General features: G+C 39.3%; 1 protein-coding gene across 1 annotated transcript in view; it reads right to left on the bottom strand.

Moving 5' to 3' along the window:
* Nucleotides 1-1,134: 1,134 nt before the first annotated feature.
* The window catches only part of SMIM14 (small integral membrane protein 14), a 42,054-nt gene continuing 16,899 nt past the window's right edge, over nt 1,135-26,289 (bottom strand). The window contains exons 3-5 of the mRNA XM_082315757.1: nt 12,598-12,646; nt 5,016-5,164; nt 1,135-4,434 (exon numbers count right to left, since the gene is read on the bottom strand). Coding sequence (XP_082171883.1) covers nt 4,402-4,434; nt 5,016-5,164; nt 12,598-12,646 — 231 coding nt within the window. The 3' untranslated portion in view covers nt 1,135-4,401. The remainder of the gene's footprint in view (nt 4,435-5,015; nt 5,165-12,597; nt 12,647-26,289) is intronic.

The raw sequence follows: 26,289 nt of genomic DNA, 5'->3' as shown, positions 1-26,289 counted from the left end.
CATGCAGTGAATTGCCCTGCAGGCAGCTGGCTGGTACTGAACAAGTAAGGGTTGTAGGAGAAAAGAATGCAAGTTGTCCATTTTCGCAAGGAACCCACTTCATGTTCACGGAATACTTTGCTGCAATGATTTGATGTATTCCTCCCAAACATCCCAGATGGGATACAATTTTTTTTCAGGCTTTGGGACAGAGCAGTCTTCTCCACTTACCTGGTGGTCTTGAACAGCCAGGCCTCATGCAGATCCGTTCAACATAGTTAATTTAAATTTGTGGTAATTTCCTTTCTGCATCGCTTTTCATAATAGGCATGTGCGTCCTTGGCAAATGTTTTAACAAGTATACTTATAAGTAAAGTTTAGCTTTAGGGGTTATTTATAACCTCATGTTCGAGTAAAAGGGTAACTCTTGATAAGCAAGCATTAATGATCTCTGATTAAGATGATACTGTTTCTAAATTGACTCAAATCCCTAAAGCATTTGTTATTAAATTATTATTTTATTATTAGTATTACTAAAAAGAAATTCAGATTTTGTTTCCGATTCTCTGGTGTTTATTACCACTATCTCTGGATAGCTGTGTATTATTTTAAACCTTAATGCTCTCCTGGCGTTTTCCTTTTTTTCCTTGGATTAACACAGGGACCCCTAACGTGGGATCTGAGCTGCTGCTGAGGCAGCGCTCAGCATTTCATGCTCTGCCGCCGGAGGAAGAAGAGCACTGCGCGCCATAGGAACAGCGAGGAAGCAGCAGGTCTCTGCTACTTCTACATGCTGCCTCGGATCCACTGGAGCATCCTTCTTCCTCAGAGCAGCTCTGCATCCAACACTGCCAAGAACCGGGACCAGAAGAAAATAGACTGCAAATCCCAAAGTAGTAGGATTTGATCTAAAATGAAGTAACATAATTGGCATATTTGGTCTCTGTCATGACTTTTCTTACTATGGTATTTCTAACTTCCTAGGTTGCATAACTACTTTGAAGAGCAAAAGACAGAGACGTCCCTGTTGGTCATCGAAGTATCTTAAACCTTGGGAACTGCTTATAATTTGTTCTGACTAGCTTGAGATACATACAGAAGGCAAGTGTCCATTAGAAAAGTTAGAATTTACGTTTTAAAAGTTACACAGATGACATGCTATTTTTACTGATACTTATTTTTAGATGATTTCAAATTACCTTAGAAATTGATAGGTTGGTGCAGTCTTAGATCTTGTACAAAGACTAACAGAGAAAGACAAGAGGCTACTAATGATTGCTATTTATTTTGTTAAGTCAATAAAAAGTGCATAGTACAAGCCCTTTATCCCAATCCAAGTACTCAGTAAAAGATTACTAGGAAACCGCAAATGGCACAGATGATTTTTTTGTTTGGCATAATTCAGACATTTTAAACCACCGATTTACATTAGGTACATCACATCATCACTCTTCCTTTTTCAATCATGAACATTACAAGGCTAAGTGATCTGCAGACAATACATGAGTACATACGATTTCTCATTTCAGAATATAATAATTGTGTTAAAGCAGACTCTAAAAATACTATTGTTTTAACAAAGTTCTAAGCTAAGGTATAATTGTAAACTTCCCTCCATATTTCCCAATTGCTACAACTTGCATCTCTTGCTAACCGAGCTTAAAACCCTCATTACAGAATTAATCGTATCCTGAAGTTTCACATACCACTACTCTCTTCCACACTTCTTCTCAACATTTACCATGAACATCTGTAACCATGATACAATTATTTCATCGCAAACCACATCACTAAAGGCCAGATTTCTGCCACCCTTACTAAAGCTGCTACTAGTACATTATCTCAGAGTAGTCCCACAAACTTCAGTGCAACTACTTGATGAATAAGGCACTATTTAACATGAATAAGAGTGGCAAAATACAGTCCTACAATTATTTACTTTTATTTTAATTAAGAGTGGTGATCTGAAGCTTATATCTTGGAGGGAGTATCTGAATTTAAAAGGCATATATTTTGATGTGGGATAGTGGCCTGGCTCTTTAGTAAAACATTTTACAATAAAATATTTCCAATTTTTTTTTCTTTTACATAGAAAATTTAAAATAGCAATTTACATGAGGAAAGCATACATGTATAAAATCACTGGGACAATTACTTAGAGGAATTTCAAGCAAAGACAGTTCATTTAAATGTAAACCACAACATTACTCTGAACAAAAAGTTCATTTGCCAAGACTGTTAGAGCTGGGTACACATGGTGAGTTTTAGAAATACATACACAGACATTTAAAGCGAGACTGATCCTCACAAGCGAGGAGCTGTAAATCTCCCCGACTTCCAATAGAGTGAGAAGTGGCACTCTGTCTGAAATGAAGCCCGTTTCAGTTGGCTTTTTAATCAATTGGAAGCCTGTTTTACGCATCCAAGAGTGAAGAATTCTGGCCAAAAATTCTTGGAGAAAAGGTCAGTGTAGGAGATTATATATATTTTCTTGTTGGTTCAACAAAATTATTACTTGTTCTGTTCAAAACAGTATGCCAAACAGAAATGTACACGGAAGGCAAAAAGCAAGCACAGTCAGATTGCTTGTCCCAGTGACGTCTTCACACAGTGTTTGTGGCCTGTACACCATAGACACAATAGGGCAAATTCTCTCAGCTTCTCTGCTGCAGCTCCATTGCTTTACATGGCACTGCACTGATGTCACTGAGAGCACCTGGCCCAATCTTCTTCATTTTTTTTTTTTCATTTTTTATTTTTTACACATGCTCCTATGCTTGGGAGCATACTATTCCACAGAAATTCAAAGGGCAATTACATCAAATTACAGAAGCCTTTCTTCAGGTCTACACTGTACCTTTACAAGGAGGCTCAGCTGGCCTGCCATTTACCCTGAGGAGGAAAACCCTACGTCTGTCAACCATGGGATCTGATGCGAGATTTTTGTTACAGCCCATTAATACAAACCTTTATGCATCTTAACGGTTAGTCCCCTCAGCTCCGTAACTGAAGCCCTCATGAAATAAAGGTTTGTGGAGTAAGGCTTTGAATTCCCATACGTCTGTTCTACTGACCTTTACGGAAAGAAGCTTCATGTTGGTAACATAAAAATGTTCTTTACATTAGTCTCATCAGTTTTTCAAATTGATCAAGAAAAATATACAGTGTCACTTTTCTGTACATCTTTAAAATGTTCTTAAATTAATGTACATAAAAAAGTCATTCCCATTTGCTACAATGGGAGATGTGCACAGGTACGTGCACAGCCACACATACGCACACATAAACACGCCACACATACACACAAATATTAGAGGGAAAAGACATGCCATATGTAGTCACCTGCAAGTTTGTTATTCTGCAATTACAACCAGTAGATAAGGATGAAATGTTAAGAATTGCTGATAACATACAGGTGAAAAAACCTGAATATCCAGTATATGTTGTATAGCAAAAGTTGGTAACCTCAGTAACCTCTTGGTGTGATCTCATCCTGTCCAATATCCGTTACATTATGGCTAAAAACTTGTTAAGATACCGATTATTAAAAGACTATACCGGGACAGAAAATTCTACCAAGTTCTTCTTGCTAAATTTCTCTTTTCATAAAGTCTGTAAGTAAACAAATCCAGTTTTGGAATACATTTTTTTGACAATATATTGAATAAGATATATAATTTATTAATGAACAAGATTAAATTAATTTTGGTTTTGGTGGTATAATGTTTTGTGTAAAGTTCCCAATATATATGTCAAAGCTTTGACAGTGGCAATTATCACATTCACTTCTTTGCGCACACGTGCGCACACAAACACACACACACACGCACAGTATAATTCTAGAGGACAATCCGTGCTTTTGCCAACAACCCTGAAAACTATGTTAGTGGTCCAAAGACCAGACTAAAAGCTGCTCTGAAGCCAGGGCAAATATAAAATAATTTCAATTTTTCACCACGTAACTAAGCTAATAGTTGCAACCATAATATAACTCTCAAAAGCATACTGGAGAAAAAATATGGATTCATCTGAAGAAAGGTCAGTAACCTTCCATTATTATAGATGCACAGGGATTTTCTTTTTCTTTCAATGCATATCAGAAATCACTGCAAAGAAATTAAGATAACCGAAAGAGACTGAGTGGAATGTCCACAGTAACGGTAACAACTGAAAAACCTCTGCAACGCCTTATCATTATTCAAATTACAATCTACTAGGAATTGTAATAACATACAAAGCAAAAATTAACTTAAAATTGAAGTCACTAAAAGCAGTTCATGAAGATAACTGCTGAATGATAATTCTGCTCTATATAAATGAGAAAAGAAAACAGTATTGAATGGGGTTTAGGAGTAATCTGGTCACTTCGTTCATTTGGTCGTGCAAGGTTTTAGCTGCTGAACTTTTCCAATACCGAACGCTCTAGTCCACTGGTGGGGCTGGTGGTTCTTGTCCCTAGGGGGAAGGAAGGAGGAAAAGAAAGGGAAAAAAAACACGTACAGGATTAGAAACAGTGCTTCACATAAGAGGATTTAGCAATAAAAGAAGAACGCGGAAGAGTTAAACTGTGCTTTCTTTTAAGATCTTCCAATGTCTCTTTCAATATTCAGAGTAAATGAGCATCAAAGAACAATACCGTTTCCTGCATCAATAGGGATTTTCCCATGATCCCACACCCAGGACAAAGATCACCTTCCCAGTGTCATGCTGTGATTTTGTTTACTGACTTCTCTTAAAGCTGTGATTTTCCCCTTGCACATAAGAAGGCAGGAGGCTGTTCCAACCAGGGACAGCCAATGTCCAGAGGACATTATGACCCACACTCAGTCACCTGTGCCTGCTCCATCCCATGGCAGGCCTCACAGGTGGCCTTCGTGATTCTACTTGCACTTTGGTTTTACTCATTTTCATTGTTCCAAGAAAATACAGGAAAAAAAAAAGTAAGGAAAAAATGACTGTAAGATAGTCTGTGTTAACACCAAATACATTTAAACTATTGTAAAGTCTCTCTGCAGGGCACTTTAAGACACACTTACATTATGTGGGCTGGTTGGCTTTCCGGCTGTGTTGGATCCTCTCAGATTACTAGGTCTCAGTAAGAACAAGACAAGTGCAATCACCACCCAGGCCATCATTATCATGGCAAAGCTGACACCATTGTCACTGGAGGAATTTGGTCCTGGCACTATAGACAAGGAAAACTCAAGTTACAAACCAGAGTGACAGCAGAGTTCTTTTCTCAAGATGAAAACAAAAATGCAACGTAAGTCTCAGAAAAAAAACTGAAATATTTTTCAATTGACTTTTCAGATTAGTTCTTCCTTTTGGCTTTAAGACAAGTAATTCTTGGTTAGTGTTACACTGCTTTTTTATCACGTTTCTTATCCCTTTGAAAAAAGAATCTATCTCATAAGATTTCACTGGAATTCCCAGAATTATCATGAATATTTCTTACTTCACATCATTAACTCTTAATGACCTGGAGATGATAAACACATACTTTGTGTTCAAGAAATCAAACTTGATTTTTAAGAAATCAAACTTGAGGCAAAAAAAACCCGGGAATATATTTATGTGGGAAAAAAATCCACACCTGCATGATCGTGTTTTTTGCCTCACACAAATACAAAAATGAAGCTAAAGAGATGAAAGCTTAGACTCTGTTGTTAGCCTACACACAGAGAACAAGGTAATTCTAGCAAGAAGGGAGCAAAATAATGGTTATAATCTGTTGGTTACTGTAAGTTATTTATTGAGAGTTTGTTTGAAGAAGTGTCAGTGTCAAGGTAGCAGATCTCCATGACTGGTCATCCAGGTCATGTGGTATTTCTGACAGCATCAAGGAAAATGTATCTGTCAGAAGGGGAAAAAGTGCTGAGGAGATACATGAAAGAGTGAAACCGAGGAATACAATACACAAATTGTACACCTAATTTCCATACAAAATGGCTGAGACATCAAAGCATGGAAATAAAACTGAGAAAATCCCCTCAGACTGGAAATGGCTGGTTAGTCTTTTTGGATCAAGAAAGTCTTGCAAACACCTGCACATTTGAAAACATCAACTTTTCTCCTCTGAAACATAATTTCAGATGATCAAATTGTAACTGATGTTGTCAGCTAAAGTGTAAACCAATGTATAGTTAAGTACCTATGGTACTTACGTGGCCCCGTTTACAATAGTATCTAAAGACCTAACATCTTCATTAATGATGTGGATAAGCAATTAATACAAAGCTATAATGAACAACCTTCAGAAAGATAAGAGCTATTCTATTTTACTACTCAAGCTGAAAACTTTAATATCCGGGGAAATTCCACAGGGACACTCTTATCTGTCGGATTTTCCAGTTGTCTCAACCCATTTGGATCATCTCGTGATGGAATCAAGTTTGGGTTCAGTATCGGTTGGAAGTTGTTCTTATTTAACATTTGCTAGCTAACTTACACCCAGTGAACTGCTGGAGTCGGTTATTTCCTCGAAGGTTAACGCTGATCCCAAAGACCCGTCCTCACCACTGTCACACCGGGTAGCATTTTTAACAGAGGCTCTTCTATGAAAGTGGTTTCTTCATAGCACAGCTAAGACACAGCGGAGGGGCACTGTGGGGAAGCTTACAGCTACTCCATTCACAACACTGCTGTTCTGGGAATAAGACTTCATGAGTCGGGGCTGTTGGACTAACATTCCTTACCGACATCACATGCACTCAAAAATGTCGATGAATAAAAAAATTATTATAGAAGTTCACATTTCTCACAGTACCAACGAAACCATTAACACGTATGAACAAACGAAATTGCCACACAGCTCTTGCCTTTTAAATGTCCAAAATATAGACATTTCAAAACTCAAGAAGCTGCTAATGTAGAGGAATTTTATGGCTAGAAGTATATACCATTACAAGTGACAATTCTTGTGGAGATCTGAGTGAATAAATGGTGCTGTATATGAGAAGAAGCTACAGTGCAAAGAAAATAAATGAGAATGCTACAGCCTTTAATTCACTAAATTCTAGAACGTAATTGATTCAGAAAGCATATGGAATTGTGCAGGTAAGCGTTTAGACTGCAATTGCGTTGAGGGAAAATATTGTTATCAACATGACCAGTATTTTAAATCTTGGATGACCTTTATATATGCAATCCAGTAAACTAGCATATAATTTGGCATGAAAAGAACAACTGCTTTATTTTGGGTCTTCCAGACAACATTAATAGCCACCCTGAGACTACCTTCAGCAGCACATAAGACAGCCTTAGGTACCTGCTTTGGCACATATGTTCAGTAGAACACTGAAAATTCAGATCCCCTGTTACGCTGGATTCCCCATACAATGCAGAGAAACAGGGACTAGTCAGGCTGCCTTCTGTAAATTTTGCTGAACCATAGTGCACTTAGGGTCCAGGGTTAAACAAGGTTTGGGGTAAATAAACACTGCTAGGTCAGCTCATGCTACAGGTCAGGGAAGGGAGCAGAAGGAACCACAGAGGGAAACCACAGGCGTTCGTGCAAGACACAATTTCTATTCAGCCTGCGTTGTAATACGGTTTGGATAGAACCAAATGTGCTGAAACATGTTCTAAACTAAGTTAAGCAAGACAACAGCTTGGCCCTGTACTACCTACTCAAAGCATGCCGGATACTAAAACAGCCACAACACTGTTTACGCTATTCAAGTACCGTTAAACCCACATCTCTCAAAAATGACCATGTGTTTTAACATGGACATGAGATATTTCAGAATCTGTTACTTTAATCTCTTAACATAAGGAGATGAGGATAAGCAAAATCTCACATAGCTGGGGTGAATCACACTTTTCAAAGCTTTGCATCACAAATCAAGAGAACAGACAAGAAGCTGTTTCAGCTACTGGGAGTAATAATATGTAGAAGACGACAATCTTTTGCTACAAAGAGCTTCATCACTGAGATCACAAAATAATCAGATAAGACCAGCTTATGGATAAAGAACAGTTGAGTGAAGCTGAAACCAAGCAGGATGGAATTTATGCTGATGGGCAGAAGAACAGATCTTATTTTTAAGAGTTCACAGCCACAGTGCTTTTACTTATAATTGATATTTTTCCAGGTAATTCAGAAGTGGGTTTTTTGATTCCTTGAAGAATAAAGGCTATCTTATAAGAGCACATGTGGATGATATTTTTTAATATTTCCAGATGGCTAGAAGATTGTCCTGTTCTGACCTCACAGATGAATGTCCCTGCCACCACCCATTTTGATGGATGGATCTGGTTATTAATCTCCAGTGCCTGAGAGACACCAACTAGTACAGAATGTAGCAGTACATATTCTCCTGGTAATTCATTGAGTGAAATGAAACTTACAGTCTCTAACCTGCCTTTCCACATAACACCAAATCCAGCCCAAGGTCTTTACTTTCAGAGTATCTGGTCCCCTGGGCTCAGCATACCTATATATCCCCAGACCTCTGAATGAAACCTGTGAGCAGTTCTGCCCCTCTGGTTACCTGGAATTTTTCCACATCATGGCTGAATTATCTCCATGCAGGAGAAGGCTTTATGGGGGGCTGGTCTGAGACTGTGGAATGAACTCCCATGGGAGCTAACGACTATGGTGAATCCTATCTGTTGCTCCACATATGAGATACAGTTCTTTCGCTTGCTTTTTCATATAGAAACAGACTAGGCCACATAAACTAGTCTTCTCTCAGAGAGAAATGAGAAAAAAAGCTACTAAAATGATGGTAAAAATAATTTCTAAAGATTAAAGGTCAACCACCTCCTCATTGTGCAACTGAAATCTCAAGAATACAGTATTAAAATTAATAAATGCCCTTGTTAAATACTCCTTACATGAACTTAGTTCTCCTCCTAAAGTGCTATTTTTCATTCAGAGTGAGGTTTTACTCTAAAGAAAATGAGGAAAGATTGCACTTCTTTTACTATAAAAGTATATGCCATGTGGTGCTTTTTGTCTGCCCTCTCATGGTAGAAATATCTCCTTTCGGATCTTCAGCTTTTTACTGTTTAACATCTGCATGTGGGAAGGCAAAAGCATGCTCTCTGACTTGCGCTGCCTTCTTTTCACAGTGCTTTTAGCCTTGCCTCTTCTGTGAAAGAAACGCAGGAAACCATACGAAGAGAGGTATCTTAGAGATGCATCCTCACAGAAGACAAAGAGCCTGTGGGACTTCAGCAGATAATCCCTGCAAGCTGACACTCTCAAAGGCAGGGATAAGGAAACTGAAGAAAGCCAAAAAGGACTTGAGCAGAGGAAGGGGGAAGGGAATTACCAGAAAAGGGAGGGAAGAGTTGGCAGACATTTCTTGCCATTAGGTTAGGCTGCTGTGACTCCCCTAGATGAGTACAACTCAAGATGAATCACAGATATGCATTCATTTTAAAATACATAAAAATTTGGGAGTAGACAACATTTGAGACAGTCATCTCTGACCATATTACAAAGTAGTAGAGCACTGAGAATAGTGCTGAAAATATGAGTGTGGTAAATCCAGGTCACAACATCTGGGAATTGCTAGAACACAGAGAAAAAACTCAGGCAGTGGCCCCTCATTTCCTTTGACATGGAAGGCTGACTGTGAAGGGCCATGAGCCATTGGAGCAGCTCAGTACCAGCTGGGGATCCTCCCTGGGCTGGATGAACCGCTGATGTTGCAACTGCAACACACTTCAGAGAAATCTTCCCTGCTCCACTTGCATTAGACAGAATTCAGAAAAGAATTATCGCTCTTATTCCTCATTTCAAGGTAAACTGTAAGATCTGATTTGCTGGGCATAAACAATCCCAACAGCATATTAAATGTGTTGCATATTCAAAACTTGCAGCCTTTTTTCTCCAAGGCACCCACTGAAACGGAGGGAACAGTCATCAGACTCTGATGCATGCTTTACCATCATAGCAGATATTCTGACGGAGACTCAGCAGAGGAACAGGCATCAGAGTGCCCAAATGCTCTCTGAAGTGGTGCTCATATCCTCCTGTACATAGGAGTACAAATCCGAAAGCACTGGTCCTGACCCTGGCAGGAAGCTCTCCGCAGGGTAGTCACTACAATATAATGGTACCAACAACCATAAATAAAAATTCAGAGCTAATAACACAAAAATGCGAATGAGGGAGCCTTGGTGCTACTGCTTTGATCTGGCTCCAAAAATCTAAAAAAGATCTGAAATCAAGGGTTGAGAAAACAAAGTGTGCTCAGGAAGAATCAACGCAGGGTGTTTCTGAGAACTTCCAGCTGGTAGCAACAGCATAACACATGACGCTGCTGTGACACTGGCTGAACCACAGCCCTGGCGTTTCCCGAAACAAAACCGCATATATCTCATCACTTATTCCACAACCTTGCAACTTAAGAATCTGTGTATGACAACATTCCCAGCTGCGCTTCCAGAAGGAAGACCAAATCCTGGGAATGAGCAAATGGGTGGGAGTGAAACAAGCTTCTTCACATCGAGGTCCTGAAATGAGGAATCAAAGTCAGCGAGTAACAGGAAATGGAGCCGTGGGACCTAGGGAAGAGGAGGCCCACCTCAAACGTAAACTCATCACGGTATAGCTCATCGGAACGGGATGAAGCAATGGACAGAAGACTGGCCCAGAATTGTTTTAATCTGTCTCTGAAAACATGTCTAGAAGCTTCTCCAGGCTCAATCTGTTTATTTTTGCCTTTGACTCCTGGGAGTCTTACAGAGCTCATGTTGGCCCAAGCACAGAATCACAGAAGCATCACAAAATAATCTGACAAATAGGCAGTCAGTGTCATCGCATCAGCAGAAAAATACCTTTGCTGGAACTAAATTTAAGGCAATATAATAACGCAGGAGAGGATTTAGTCTATAATTTTTGCTTTGGTTTTTGAAACAAACCACTGGTTTGGAACAATTGCTGCCAAATTGCTTGCATCTGCACAGACAGTTATTGCAAGGATCTCTTTCAGGATGGAAAGCTATTTGCCGCAAACCATTCACATCCCCACTGTACTATAGCTTGGTAGCATGAAAGCTATCCCACAAGCTTTGTGCCCACACATAACAGAACTTACTCATTTACACAGTCTTTAGGCTAACAGCTTCATAAATATTGACGAGCCAAGGCTCCCGAGGCTTGAGTGAGAATGACCTACCATCGCTTGGTTTTGACCACGGACTAAAGCTCAGAAAGCTTCACAGCCTGTCTGTGCCGACTTCTAACACAGAAAATACTGTCTCCTGTCACCGGCCTCTTTCCCTCTCCTACATGCCTGTGATTTAAAAAAACCCCCACACATAGAAGTCTAAGGTACGGGAGACGAAAAAGTCTGCCTTAGGACAGGTATATTTGGGAGAAGAGGGGTGCTGGAAGTCACAGACACACAGCATAACTTGGAAAGCCCAAAAAGAAAGAGTAAAGCCAGCAGCACTGTTATGGCACACGTGCGCCCCACTCTTTTTCAGGGGTTATCTGGGAAAGCTCATAGCTTTTCCCCTTCAGCCCAATGCAGCAATGAATCTGGGACTGTTTCACGCTGGGAGGGCACAGTGCAAGTCCAAGCTAGATGCCCATCTCTAAACAGGTTTTACTGGGCCGTGAAGAAGGAGGAACATGAGAGTGAACAAAGGCATGCCCTCTTCCCAAGATCCTGGAAACTTGACTGCACTGCTCCTAGACCTCTAGAAGACACAGGCACCAGCAGCTCTTGCTTCCAGGAACACTGCTCAGGTGCTCCCTGCTCCCTCTGAGCATTACTGTACTCCCGATGCAGGCCAAATGAGTGAGTTCATATGCTCAATTGGTAAAGCAATATAGGAAAAACAGATCCACTTCATTTTTATTTACAAGCATTTGGCGATGTTCCCTCTAGACCATGAGAAGTGTAAACAGAGCGCCTCAGGGCAAGCTTACATTAGTGCATAACCTCCGCACAGCCATGCTTCCCTGCAGATGCTGGTAATATTTGACTGTCCTAGTAATGCTCACTGTTTGGGAGAATTTTTTACACATATTTCACAGCAAATTTCAAGGAAGCGCACACATCAGTACTCTGCTTTGTTAACTACGCAGCCACTGAGTCAAACAGAAATGCAGCCACGGTGTACGTCAAGTTATCAGTCAGAGCTGGCAGGGAATCTCCTCTGCCTCACAGTGAAGCAGAGCGTTCACCTCACTGGCAGTACGTCACTCAGCCCCGGCCGTGAACACGTGTACATGTGGGGGTCTGTGCTGAATATCCAGTCTTCACTGGTTAGGCTGCTATGGCTGCAAGGAGGACAAATAAAGCCCCCCCCAAATTCTCTCCATAGGGAAAAACTGAAATCAGTCTATTTGGAGGCTAATGGTAAGAGTCATTAATGCTTGGGGCCCGATCAATGGCCATGCTGGTATACTGATACCTCCAGCCTGCTCACCATTGCCGCTTCCATACAATGCTTCCAACGTACATCAGCATCACAGATTCTCAGAAAATATTATCCCCCCCCCCCCCCAACAATTTTAGTACTGTAGGATTTTATTTCATGTAATATGTTCCTATGACATTAAATCAACTGCTGCATTTTCAAGACCAGTCAGACTGTATTTTAGTTACTACCGTTTATTTTATTTCCATGCGCCTGATCTCAATAGTTACTCACATTCCTGAAGGCATTCTGTATCTGTGCAGTACGACTGGGATTGTCTCAGCTGAAACAGAGAAAAAGAAAGGCATGACACTTAGCAATGAGACTCGGTCAGCTTTTACCGAAATCATGGTTTAGTGTAATGTCAGAGCACAAGTTCAAGATAGGGAAGATTATAACCAATCCTTTACTGTATCGCACTTGGCTTATGGTGTGTGAAGAACCCTAGGTACGGAGGTAGTTTCTGAACACTATTCACATAATACCTTTAAATCATCCTACTAAAGTGCTATTGCTTCCACACAGGTTGCAGCCACTTTTATGGCTTTCTAAAATTCAAATTAAAAATCTGTAGTGACACAGACATTGTTATGTACAGATTTACTCTCTATACACATTTTGGGATTTATCATGGATAGGTGTTACTATTGTTATCTAGATCAAGTAACATTAAAATACTCTGTGATTACATAATAATAAATGATCACACTGTGATAACAGTTATGCACAGAGAAGCAGAATTCAAATTTCATATTTAAACTTAGCAATCACTATTTTTTCCACCTGAGATCTTTTAAAAGCAGATTTTTATATGTATTGTACTGTTTTTTCTCTTTACTAATGGGTAAAATTTAAAGTGCTTTTAGCAACTGTAATGACTATTTGTATTTACAGACTAGGTAAGCTTGCCAACTGCAAGAAAAGTCAACACTGGCTAACCTGCAAATCAGTATTAACTATTTTACAGATGACAGAGTCAAAAAAGAAAGACAAATATCACATTTTTTATCAGGCACAGAGAGGTTAAATGGATGGGATATAATCTGCTGTATTATGGAAATAGGTTCTATCCTCTGCTTAGGTAAACTACATGGATTAATAATAGAAGTTTTAAAAAGTACAGAATTGTTACAATGCCTTGGTTAGAACTGACATTTGCTTTTTGACAGGTTTTATGTCACAGTAGTGTCACAAATCCCAACACTTGTCACAACAGGCTAATCTGTTTATTATCAGTGTAAATATACAAATGTAGAAGAGAAGATGATGTTTCTTACGAAAGAAATATGCGAATAATTTCTACAAACCCAATTTCCCCTTGTATTGGCGTAATTGATTTACTGTATGTAGTCATAATATTATGCAAAGCACATCACGGAAACCGACGAGCAACCGAAGGAGGAAGACATTTGGAAAACTTTAAGCTCCCTCCTTTATCATAATGATTTTCCATGACTGACGCCGTTGAGAAAGAAAAAAAAATGTAATTGGAGATTAATCTATTCATTCTTTCATTAATATATTAAGATCTGCTAGTGAATTTACTGAGACTACAAAGAAGTTCCTTAGGAAGTACTGGGAAGGCTGGATTTAACCTTTCAGCTATTTCTATAGTTAAAAACAACAGCAGGGGAAATTCAAACAAAAGACTTCTACTTACCTTATTAAAAAAAAAAAAAATCTATCAAACTATGCATATTTCCTGCCCTTCTTATATAAAAGCAAAAGTTGATTTTATTTTCAAACTTTGGAAGTCATTCTCAAAGGGGAGGTTTTACGTTAGCAATAGTACCAATTTGGAATATCTGACACTGAGAGATTCCTGAACTGGGAAAACTGGATATCGCTATACCTGCATTTTAAAGAGATCAGCAACATAATTATCTTCTGTTTGCATAAGGGTTTAATTCTGGAGGGGGCTTAATTTATAATCCCTACTCTGTAAAACACAGTTTACAGGTATTCTTCAACATGGAATGATGCCCAGAATTAAAATGGGTAACAGTTATATGATCAGAAACACCGTACAAGTCAACAAGCATATAGCATCTAATTCTCCCTCTGTCCCCAGGATGGCTAGTACTCACACAGCGCATCTAGTTTGCCCAGATAGGTAACACTGCCTTGGGGTGTTCTGGCCACAGTATTAGTTATCTCCCATTCTAAGTGTTACACTCTGTCCAAATACATCTTTTTTAAACCATGTAATTAACGTTTCTATAAAAGCCATCTCAAAAAACAGTGCATGTACTTTTTGTTGCTGTTAACATCCTGTTCCTTCACCTGCCTACCAGACGGACTTCCACTGCTAGCACAAAAAAAAAAGATGGAGCTCCAGCTTTGACTGACATAAATATATTAACCACCAGAGAAGCTTGTTTAATAACAACAGAAAGATACAGCTGGCTACAGCTATACCTTTCTTGGAGAGCGGTCTCAGTGGTGACCACGATCACACCATGCTTTTTCGTTCACCATCACCTTGACCGTTTCTTCATGAAAAGCCTACACACTGTCTGGGAATGCCTGCTGACTTAGGAGGCCATCTGATTAAGGCACAATAAGTATTAAATCCTGGGGATTTTGTGTGCCCAGAGGGTGCACTCAGATACTGAGTTTTATCCTATGGGCATCCTTGGTGACTTCTCAAAAGACAGGACAGGCTCCAAGACCTTAGAGTGAAAAGTACTGCTGGAAACACCAATGATAGAAATAGTACAGTAAGCAAGCAGTCTTAAAAAAAATACCATTAGGAGCTGCTCTACAGATCTCTGCTGAAAAAATGCTCTTATATTACATTATATCCTGCCAATATGGAAAAAAGTCTGCTTATGTATGGAGGAATAATGAATAATGTACAGAGGAACCTTTACAAAGTACAGAGCCATCTGTACTTTGATAATGGGGCTGTGCTTTCCAGAGGGCTTGGATAACAATTATTCAATTTTTTTTCATGGGGATTTAGAACCTAACTGTACAAGGTAGGTTTAGAAACCTCAAATTATGTTGTGAAACAGTTACAAGAGAAAAGTATGAAAAAACTGCATTTTTTAATAATTTGTATGAAATTCCTCTAAATGGAAAACAATACATAATCATATAATCACGCAGATTTAAAGATCCCACCTAAAAAAAATTACACTTCATAGTCTCTGCTACATTCATATCCAGCAATACAAATATTTCTTAGAAATATTTCTCAACTATTCCAGGTAATACAAAAATTTCTTATAAAACCTACTCATGCTGGAGAAGATTTGGTCAAAATGGGACCACCCACAGACTCAAACAGGTTTTAAGAAGCCATGGATCACATGATAAAAAACACACTCAAGTATCTTCTCGTGCTCACTTCCCCTCCTGACTACAAGCACATGCAAAACCTCAGTAGTCCACGAGCAGAAGCGCTAGGAGGGCTCTGTAAGCCAGGGAGCCAGGTAACAAATCTGTTTTTAACAGCTCAGTGACAGGCTGCATATTGTTCTCTTGGGATGAAACACAGCAGATGACGGAAAATGAGCAGCCGTAAAAACAGGTTTTTCTCCATTCACTCGGGTGAACTAGTTCCTAACTCTGCAACTCAACACAAATCTGATCCCTTGCGGTCATTCAATTAGTCAAAAGACGAGAAACGATTCTGGCACGTGTATGAAACGCTTATGTAAGCTGAATGGCTGGGAAAGGTAATGCCTTTTGCTGAAACAAGAACGCTGCTTCTACCAATTAGCTCTCTCTTGATAACTACACCCTTAAGGGACATAGCAACTGTTGAAAAAAAATTGAATGTGAGATATTTCAATCATCGGGTAATTGAAAAAAGAGCAATTATCAGGGACTGGAAATAATTTGTATTCAGATTTCCTATTCCGATGTGGAGGGGGAGTTTGGATGAAAGTTTGTGGAGTAATAGTAAAAAGTCAAACCAGACCTTCCCTATTCTTAACAAAACCCTCAAAACGACTTCTCAAATAAACTCAATGTTTTTCAGACTGGGAACACTACAGATTGGATGAGAAAAGTCTCAATAGAGAAGGAATTCTTAGAATATATTAACTCGTACATACTTAAAGGCAACATTATTAATGGTGGTTTTGGTTTTATTAATATTTCAGAGATCTTTCTGTTGTCAAAAATATGAATTTAGTGGAAGATTAATAGCTGAGTGCCTGATTTGACACCTGCTAAAGTCAGCAACAGCCTTTTCATGTTTTTCAGTATATTCTGGAACAGGCCCTTAAAAAGAACACAGAAATTAGGTGAGTGAAATATCAGGGCTTATTCAACAAAAGAAGAAGAGAGTACAAAATGTTACAAAACTAAATATTTACAGAAATTGGTTTTTTCCATTTAAATGAAGAGGATTATATCTGAATTTTAACATTCTCTGTGCAGTTTGTCATCCAAATACAATAAATGGCTTAGTGCATGTGAGCCAAAAAATTTATCTTTTATTGTCCAAAATGAAGTAAACACAAATTGTAAACAGCATGAAAGCTAAAAGAAACCTAAAAAGGCTCCAAAATTTTCAGTTTTAATACAGTGCAAACTTGTAGGTACTACAAGTAAAAATACTAATTATAAATGCACATTATTTAAAATACAATTGTGAACTTTAATTCCCTCCAAGAACATTTAAAATCTTGAATAGCTTAAGTTAAAATAATTCAAATTAATAATCCCCACACCGCAAGAACTCTTGGTCAATATGAGTATTTGGTTTCTATGGAGCCCCTCATAAGTTCTTGGAACTGGGAGGCACAGTGGCTGAATTACAGCAAATCAGTGTCCACTTACTGACATATTTTGAATGTAAACCAAACACAATGCCAAAAAGAAAAGAAACTGAGTTACTTCTAGTGGTGAGACAAGGGCTCTTCCTCGCTCTTTCCCCAAGACACTCAAATTTTGTGTTGCAAACGTAAAAAGAGCACATTTAAAATGGCTCCCAGATCAAATCTGAAATAGCTCTTCGTTCCTTTTTTTTTCTTTTTCCAAAAGACACAGCTTTTAGCCCCACTTCACACTAACACAACAGTGATCCTGTGATCACAGCAGTGATCCTGCTCCTTTGACACTATATATAAAGTACAGTTTTAACATGCCATCTTGTGGATCAACAGCATCTACCCATCAAGCGTACCTGAAACCCGACTGTCTCCTGCTGCTACTCCTACAACAGATGCCATGTTCTTATAGGAGTCTGCACAGCTTTTAGCAATGAGAGCCACCACTTTCCACAATCCCCAGCTGTGAACAAAATGTGAACAATCACAGTAAAGGGACACCACTATCGGCCTCTGGAAACTTTTTTGTAAAGTCACTATATTAAGTAAAATCTCTATTTCTTCATGTGCAAACCTACTATGGGCACACAAACATGCCACTGTGTGGTGAAAACAGGGTGTGAACTTTTACTGCATGTTAGCTGCTCCACAAAATCACTGAAGTCCAAGTCAAATAGTAAGCCCAGTGAAACAGCTTCATCTAGCTAAACAGAGAACTTGTTTTTCCAATACAGTGACCTCAGCCACTGGGATCACTTCAGTCTTCCCACGAAAGAAGTGAAGCTACTTTGCATTTACCGCTCATCACAGATAGCTACTGTGGAGAAGGAAATTCAGACTTCTGCCTACCTTCACAGTAACTTGCTCTTGTGTCAATTCCCTTGCTTCCTCTTCAGAGGAGTTTTCTGAAACTCTTCAGATGAGTTTTCAGAATTTGCTACTCCAGAGTTCAACAGTCTCACAAACCCTGGGACTGGTCCTGCGATCTCTGCTCAGACAAATGTATCTTTTTTTATTAAAGTCAACAGCGTCTTGCCTGAAAAAAGATTAAGAGTTCCTATCCAGTATGAGCAGTTTTTAAGAGTGAAGTGTATCATTTGAGAGTCAAAATAAAAAGACAAAGCATATAAATATCAGGAAGATAGCAATGATCAGACAGCTCACCAGTTTGTCATTTTTCAGAAGAAATAATGGCATAATCCCTGTCCAAAAGCACTTTCCAACTCCAGAAATGGTGTAATAAAGACGTAACAAAACAAGAAGACAGGACTAGTGGCAGGAACACAGTACAATAATCAATGAAGTCTAGTGTGAACAGCAGATGAGATGAAAATAAATTATTTATGTAGGGATAATTAAAGTAATTGCCTTTTAGAGTAACTTTTGAGACAGCTCAAAGCAGAAATAAGTCCTCAGAAAAGACATGAATGAGAAATTAGCAAGTTCATGAGCCAGGTCAGGAAAAGACCTCCATACAAAAAATTGTGATGGAAGAAAGCCCAGAGAAATGTGTGAAAGAAACAGATAAATTAGGTACAAAGATAAGAGAGCAGAAACGGATAATGGTGGCAATGAAAAGAAAAGGATAGATAAGTACGAAAGCAAGGACAAATAACTAACTTCATATGGTCATTTATCCCATGAATAAAAGTAAATTTAAAATGGAATCATAAAGGCTGTTGATAGAAAATTTTATGCGATAACAAGGGCAAAATATCGTCGCTTGTGAAAATACTTTTTTGCAGTTTAGGCCAGTTGTAAGCTCTGCTTTTTCTCTCCAACGATGCCAGAAGATGACAACACCACGGCATACTCCTGATTGCCTTCTCATGCTTCTGGGTAATGATATCACTGTTTAAGCTTTGTTGGCAGCCACATCTGTTCTGTCCAAAGTATATAAACGATTTAGTAAACAACATGATAAATAAATTGCTGTGGTAGGATAGGCCAGTCCTGAATACAAGCCAAGATGCAAATTGAATTGTAGCATTATCCATAGAGTTCAGATTTAAAGATGCAAAAAATGACACCTACATGCATTATTCTGCTACAAGCTGGCCAACAGAAATAAGAGGAAAATAAGGGGAAAAGAAGGGCATACTGATGGAGTTGTCTCTTAAACTACCTTACGTTCTCTTAGAGGAACAAACAAGGAGAAAGTGAACACTGCCTTCCCCACTCCTACATCTTCTATGAGCATATGCAGAATTATAATAAAAGAAATGATTGTTCATACAAGGACAGAATAACAGTCTGCAATAAAAATACAGAGTTTGGTCCTGTGAGGTGACAAGTAATTTTCTCTCCCACGGCAAATGAGAGAGAAGGATGGTTTGTACCTTTCAGAATAATATTCCTAGATTACAAAACAACTCTTAAGACTCAGAACCATCAGCCAGTTATGACAGAGGGAGAACATTATTAACTTTCATACTGAAAGACATGAAATTTTATGGAGGAAGATGCAACAGAGGGACCACTGTGCAAACAGGAGCCCTGATTCGGGCAAGAACTCATTCTTCCTTTTATTTTCTCATTTCTCTTGGGATCGCCGTTTCACCTCGGCGTCATATAGATCCTCCTTTTCCATACTTCCCTCACATTCCTCCAATTGTATGACTTTTATTGGTACTTCATTTTACAATTTTGCTGGCCTTGAGGACCTGGGACATCCCTACTGAGGGATCCCTACTGCCAGGACCCCTGGCATCCTACTTTTAGTGAGCACAAAGCAGAATGAATTAGCAGAACAGGGAGAGTCAGGGAAAAGAAGATGAAGCAGTGTGATAGTCAGGATAATTACAAGGAGCTCACAGCACCTCTGACTACTTGAAATACTAGACAACAAATGGATGAAATAGAATATTACACAGTATTACTATAGAGGCATCTGAAAACATTCATGAACAACATACATAGATCTCCCAAGAGGGCATTAGCAAACTTATACTTAAAATACAAAACCAGAATACATGTGGGTTTTTTGACCAAACAGTTGAGTATCTTCTGCAAAATGATGCGCATTAGCAAATGACAAGGGTACTCCCACGTAGACAGCCTTGAAGAAAAGGCTTAGAACTAGGAGTTCCAACAGATAAGTACAGTTTGCTCTAAGTGTTGATTACATCCACATGCGGCCGGAGAGAAAAAGCACAATTTTCTCCTTTTTCCTCGCATGAGATGGCTACAACACAGCTCTGCTCATCAAACACAGTTCAGCCATTCATAATACAGGTTATAGCTATTAATTAACTTCTGGAATATCAAGCTGACAGAATTTTCAATGCATAATTTTCTACACTGCTTGCAATACTGTCACACTATGCATGTTTTGAGGTGGTCATGAGGCGTGACTGAGATTCTTTTATATGTTTTGTTTTGTTTTTAATCTATACTGGTTAAGAAGCACCAGCAAAGCTCAGGAATGAGAAATGCAAAGAATGACAGGCACCTTCAACTTTCAGTTAAGTCCTGATACCTAACCCCTTATAGGAAAAAATGGTCTTCATGGGACATAGACCCGAGTGGACACCATTTTTCATGGCTTTTTTTCTTTTTTTTTTTTTTAAACATCCACTTACCTGTCTAGACAATAGTCTCCATTTAAACTGCTTGATCTAGAGCTAGTTTCTAGCTTAAAGACCATTAGCAGTGGATGAATTCTGTGATACAGTTTTGGGCCCTTAACCTGTGCAACGCCAGCACCTTGAGCACCCAGTGAAGGCAGGAAAATGAAAGTCAGTGGAGCAAGAGCGCTCAAGAACAGGCTCACACCCTGCCACTCCAACCTTGTGTTTTGGCCCAATGCCTTAGGAGGTGCATCAAGTCTTTTCCCAGGCATCTCAGAAGGACGATAGCTTCTTTGTCCTAATGAGGAACCTAAGGTTCAGCTGTTGGGAAAGGTCCTTTTTGAACTGGCTTGAATGCCAAGAAATTGGGAATTGAAGGCCCAGGTCTGGAAAAAAAATGGGCGAGAGCAAAATGCAATTTCCTGCTCTTGGGGTGGGTGGCTAAGAAGGGCCATAGACTAGAAGCAGTAGCAATTGCTATTACAAAAAAAATTAGAAGGCAAATGCCATGGAACATGTGTAAGAAGTCTCCAGGGCAACCTCCATATTTAGAAGGTCACTTTAAATTCATCACAAATGTATTCAGTATAGTTGTGCTGCGCTTTCAGTAGAAGGCCACGTCAGTAGGGTAACTCACTTCTGCTGGTTGCCTGAGGGACTATTTAAGTCGGGCTTGGCTGTGCTGACATCTTGAGAGCTTTTCAACCATTTGCAGCACACAACGCAGATCTATTTTAGTCATCTGTGTTTATTCTGTGCTGTTTGCACAAGGTCTCCCTTAGCCAAGATTCATGGCTATGCTGGATACTATTTCAGACTATGCCAGTTTATAATAGTAAGACTCTAAAATGACCTGGCCAAGAGAATTATGTGGAAACTTGGTTGACAAAAGAGTGTTTGAACCAATTGTGTTGAAATAGTTTGAGAATTTGCAACTTTTGCTATAAAAATCTAGGGACACCTCAAAATACAACAGAGATTAAAATAAAGAATGATTTGCTTTGTATCCCCCAGAGTTTCTGAGACATTCAAACCTTCTGGTATAGCAACGTAACTAGACATGGGCCATTACTTTGCAATTAGCTACAGAAGAACAAAACACAAGGTTGTAATTCCCACAGAGGTCTGTAAGGCCATCAAATCTCTACAGCAGAACTGCTGGCAGTTCATCAAAATAGGTCCTTTTGTATTACAGAATTAGAAATGTTTTCTGTTAAAGAACATATTGCTTATTTTCCCCAGAAACTAGTATGAGAGAATTCTAAAGTCACACTTTCTGTAAAGCAAATAATACTGTATCAGAAGGGGGGGGAAAAAAAAGGACATTTACATCATACAAAGTTATGTGTGTTACTGGCTTGCTTTGACATTTCTAGCCACTAAGTAACCATACACAGGTCTCAGGCTTCATGGAGGATGCTTTATGCATAATTATCCCCCACCACCACATACACTGTGTTTTCAGTCTAGTTTTCAGACTTGAACTGAGCCTTGGGCTAAGATACTCCATGAATCAGCCATGCTTACTCAGAGAGCATCGAAGTCTGGAGGAATAACATAGTGCTATCAGATTTTACCAAAGAAGTAAAAAAGGGAAATAAAAAGGTTTAAATATAACATCATTCTTATCCAGAGATTTGCTATCTTCTGCCACAATTAAGACAGGAGCCATTTCCTCTGGATACCACAGAATGTCCTTCACCGTGACTCTTTCAAACAACTGCCCTCTTGTTTGACAGATTCTGCCCCATTAAAGTACTTGATGTTGTTTGTTGTTCTTCATTCTTGAACTTTGGCTCTTCTTGTCAAAATAAGTTTTGCAGATGGAGGAGACTGAACAGGAGATAAAATCATACAGGCTAACAGACCTGTCATTGTCTTTTGGCAACTCTTGTGTATCTGCAGAGGATGGAAAGTCTTGTGATATTTTTCTTCTATGCTTACTTCCTCTTATGGAAGTTCCCAATTATCTGCTATATCCATAGAGTAAATAGTAAGCCCAACATACAACAGTCAAATTGTTACATAACACCACCAAATCATAACAGATGTTGCCATGGGTATTACATACTAGAAATGACATTTATGAAGTCACAGCTGAAGACTTTAGATTTCTATTGTTTCCTAGGAATATTTGGAAATCATAATATTTGCTTATTATTTACAGTGGCCATACCACAGAAATTTACCATGTGCGAAATTTTCACGTTTTGACACCAAGGAGAACCCTGAAAAATCCACTTCAGGAAAATGATAGAACATTCAGCATAAGAGAATTCAATGCCACTTAAGTATGTATATGTAAGTTATAAGAGCCGTGGGTATGAACAATATCTCCCAGTTAACCTAATAAGCAGCAAAAAATCTTTTAAAAATATCATGCGCATTAGAGATGCACAGTCCACTGTCTATAAAATCTTCATGGTATTATGAGTCAAGAAGAAAAAAACTCAACAAAACAAACCCCTGCTTAGTCAAGCAAAATGAAGGACAGAAAAATAATCAAGCCAAGTAGCTTAGTAAGAGTTAGGCTTTTTAAAAACAGCTTTGCTTGTTTGTAATTTTCTGTGGTGTTGTTAATAGCAGAGAGGAAGAAGAGTTTAAATGACAATAGCTTTTTTTTTCATTGTATAAGCATTAGTTGTAATGACAAGATGAACTGAAGTCTGCATTTCAAATAGAGATTTAAACTATATGCTATATAAAAAAAATATAATGTATTCATCCACAAATTGTACTTTGAATACCAAATACATTTTCTAAGAATTACAAAGTAAATACATCCATTAAATTAGAGATTAAAAGTAACAATTTAGGAATTAAAAGGAGAACTTCAGGTTGTAAAGTCAGACTTTTTGACCTCCTTCTGACCTTGGCATAGCAGCGTCATTCAAATTTCCCATACAGTTAACTCTAACAGAAAACTTGTGTATTTGAATATGTATTTTTAACTCTACATGTAATAGTCATAACTGAATACATCATGCCTTTTTCATTAGTAGAAGCCTTAATTCTTATCAGTGTTGTTCTATACAGGTATAAACAAATTAGTCTGTAAAAATTAGTTTACTTCAACGCAAATGCAAGTTATTAAAGCCTACATCAATCACGGGGTTTTTGCACAATGTCATTACTGGACTGAAAAATCCTGAAAGTACATTTCCACACTGGGGCATCTCTTATAATCACGCTGTTATTCTGTTAAATTTGATCTCAACTCTGAACTTCTGGATTTACAATGCTCAGTCTGGAGGTAATTACAATCGACTTGTTATACAGTTTCGTCCAAAATCCCAGCTATAACACCATTCAAATGTGCTCTGGTGTGTTTTATATCTATCTAGGTTAAAAAGAATCAACAATTAAGTAGGTATAGGGAACCATTCTGCCTATACAGCATGTTTGGATATTTTTTTCCCCCACAGGCTGAACAACTACAGACTGCCTAGCTTTCTTGTATCACAATGGTTTTGGAGTAAAGGTTTTGAGGATCCAACTTTTAGAGGCAGTGGGCGCCCAGTCTCCATTGAGACTTGTGGGGTTCAGCAACTTTGAGAACTGATGTCCAAGGGTTCCTTTTAAAACAAATAGTAAAATTCCTGTTTGCTTATGTTGTGTAAGATTGAGTGACAAAACAGCAACTTAGAAAGCAAACTCTTACTGCAGCATGAAAGTTACAGATGCAATAATGAAGGCTTAGCAAGTCTCCTGCTAAAATCATGCAACAGGTTACTTGAGGATAGTCTGGCTGCTGATCGGGACTTTTGGGACTTTTCCTCTCTAGATTCTGCTGGATTATCCCAGCTAGTGATTTGCTCTTATAAATATTTAGGAGCATCTGTTTTGCTTTTTAGGATAGATGAAATCTGGCATTTCCCCTTACTCGTCACAGTTTCAAGTGCTAATTTGTATGATCTTTTTGGAAGCTGGACACTGAGCAATAGACTCCACTCCTGCACCTACACAGGAACACTGTTAGACTGGTCTTGGTGACTGCCCAAGAGGGTGCACCTACAATGTGCTCTGTTTACATTCACAACGCAGGAACTAGTGTGCCTCCAGATGATCCATTTGCACCCACCTTACACTGCATGGAGCAGCCCAGGAACAAAATCTCACAGACTTTTGTGGCATTACTTCTGACTTTGGACACAGCTCACCTACATCATTCATACCTAGAATCCTCCAGCCACAACACAAAGAGAACTGGCTGACTGGTGCTGTTGCCCATCAGTATCTTCAAGCAAAAAAGGAAAAGATAAAAAATGCTGAATGGAGGTCGAAAGTCTGAACCATACTGGTTCAGATTTGCATCTGACAAGCCTCAGAGGAAAGAGCAGCCAACACGCAGCCTCCTTTCTCCCTCCCAACTTCCTGAAGCTTGTTCCTGGGGGTTCCTTTGTCACCAATGTAGCACGTGTCCAGAAGCCTCAAGGTCCAGAATCAATACAACTGTGGGACATGGCACAAATGTCATGTTGAGAACAAGAGGAAAATCTTTCTTAGGAAAGAACATGTGTATGAGCATCCGTATGGGGGAAGCAGGTAGAGCTCAGAATATTTTGAAATTGTGCCTCTAACTGGGAAGCGTGAGCTAGGATGGCTGGGCCCTGACGTAAAGGCTCCACAGAAGAGACAACTGTTCTCCACAGAAGCCTCAATTTTCTACGCCCTTGTGCCAACAGCATTGACCTTTAAACAGTGCATAAGTAGACTGAAGGATGCGATTACACCCCTGTACTCAGCACTTTCAACCCATAACTGGAATACTGCATCCAGTGTCGGGCTCCCCTACGCAAGACATATTTACAGACTGAAGTGAATTCAGCAGAGGATCACCAGGGGTTGGAGCACTTGCCCTGTAAGGAGAGGCTCAGGGAGCTGGGCTTGTTCAGTCCAGAGAAGGAGGTTACTGAGAGGACAGAGACAAGCTCTTCACAGCACTGTATGGCAGAGGGTACAATACATTCAACTAAAACAGTGGATGGAAAAAATTCTCTACCACAAGGACTGTCAAACATTGGAGCATGTTGCCCCAAGAGGCTGCGGAATTGCTGTCCTTAAAGGTTTTCAAGATTCAGCTGGTACGAAAGCCCTGAGTGACCTGGTCTGAATTCACTATTGACCTTGCTTTGAGCAGGAGGTCGGCCTAGATGACCTCCTGAAGTCCCTTCCACCCTGAACAATTCTGATAACGGCACCAAATGGGCACACATCCCTTTCACTTCTTGTACCTCCATCCCCCAAACAAGTCTGTTGCCTGTTCAGCAGTAAGAAAGTGAGTCAACCTCTAATGACTTGTGACACTCAAGAGAGCACTGGCTGCACCACACTTGGGAACTACCAGAGGGAAATGATATCAGGCCCATAAAGCACATGGAATTGGCTATGCAGACATGCTCTATTTAGCTGGTGTCATTTTGGACCTTGGTGCAGCTGGCCACTACATGAATGTGGGCTGTTTGGCAACTCCAGCTTTGATGCGTAGTCCAAGGGTCTTGTGGCCTGTGAGATGACAAGTGCTTGTCATTTTCCCTTGTCCTTGTGGGGGATCGTTTTGCCTTCTGCTGCAG

This window comes from Platalea leucorodia (assembly GCF_965183815.1).
Source record: "Platalea leucorodia genome assembly, chromosome: 6".
NCBI classification, from domain to species: Eukaryota; Metazoa; Chordata; class Aves; order Pelecaniformes; family Threskiornithidae; genus Platalea; species Platalea leucorodia.
The sequence above is the reverse complement of the archived record's forward strand: the minus strand, read 5'-3'. Positions and strand labels throughout refer to the sequence as shown.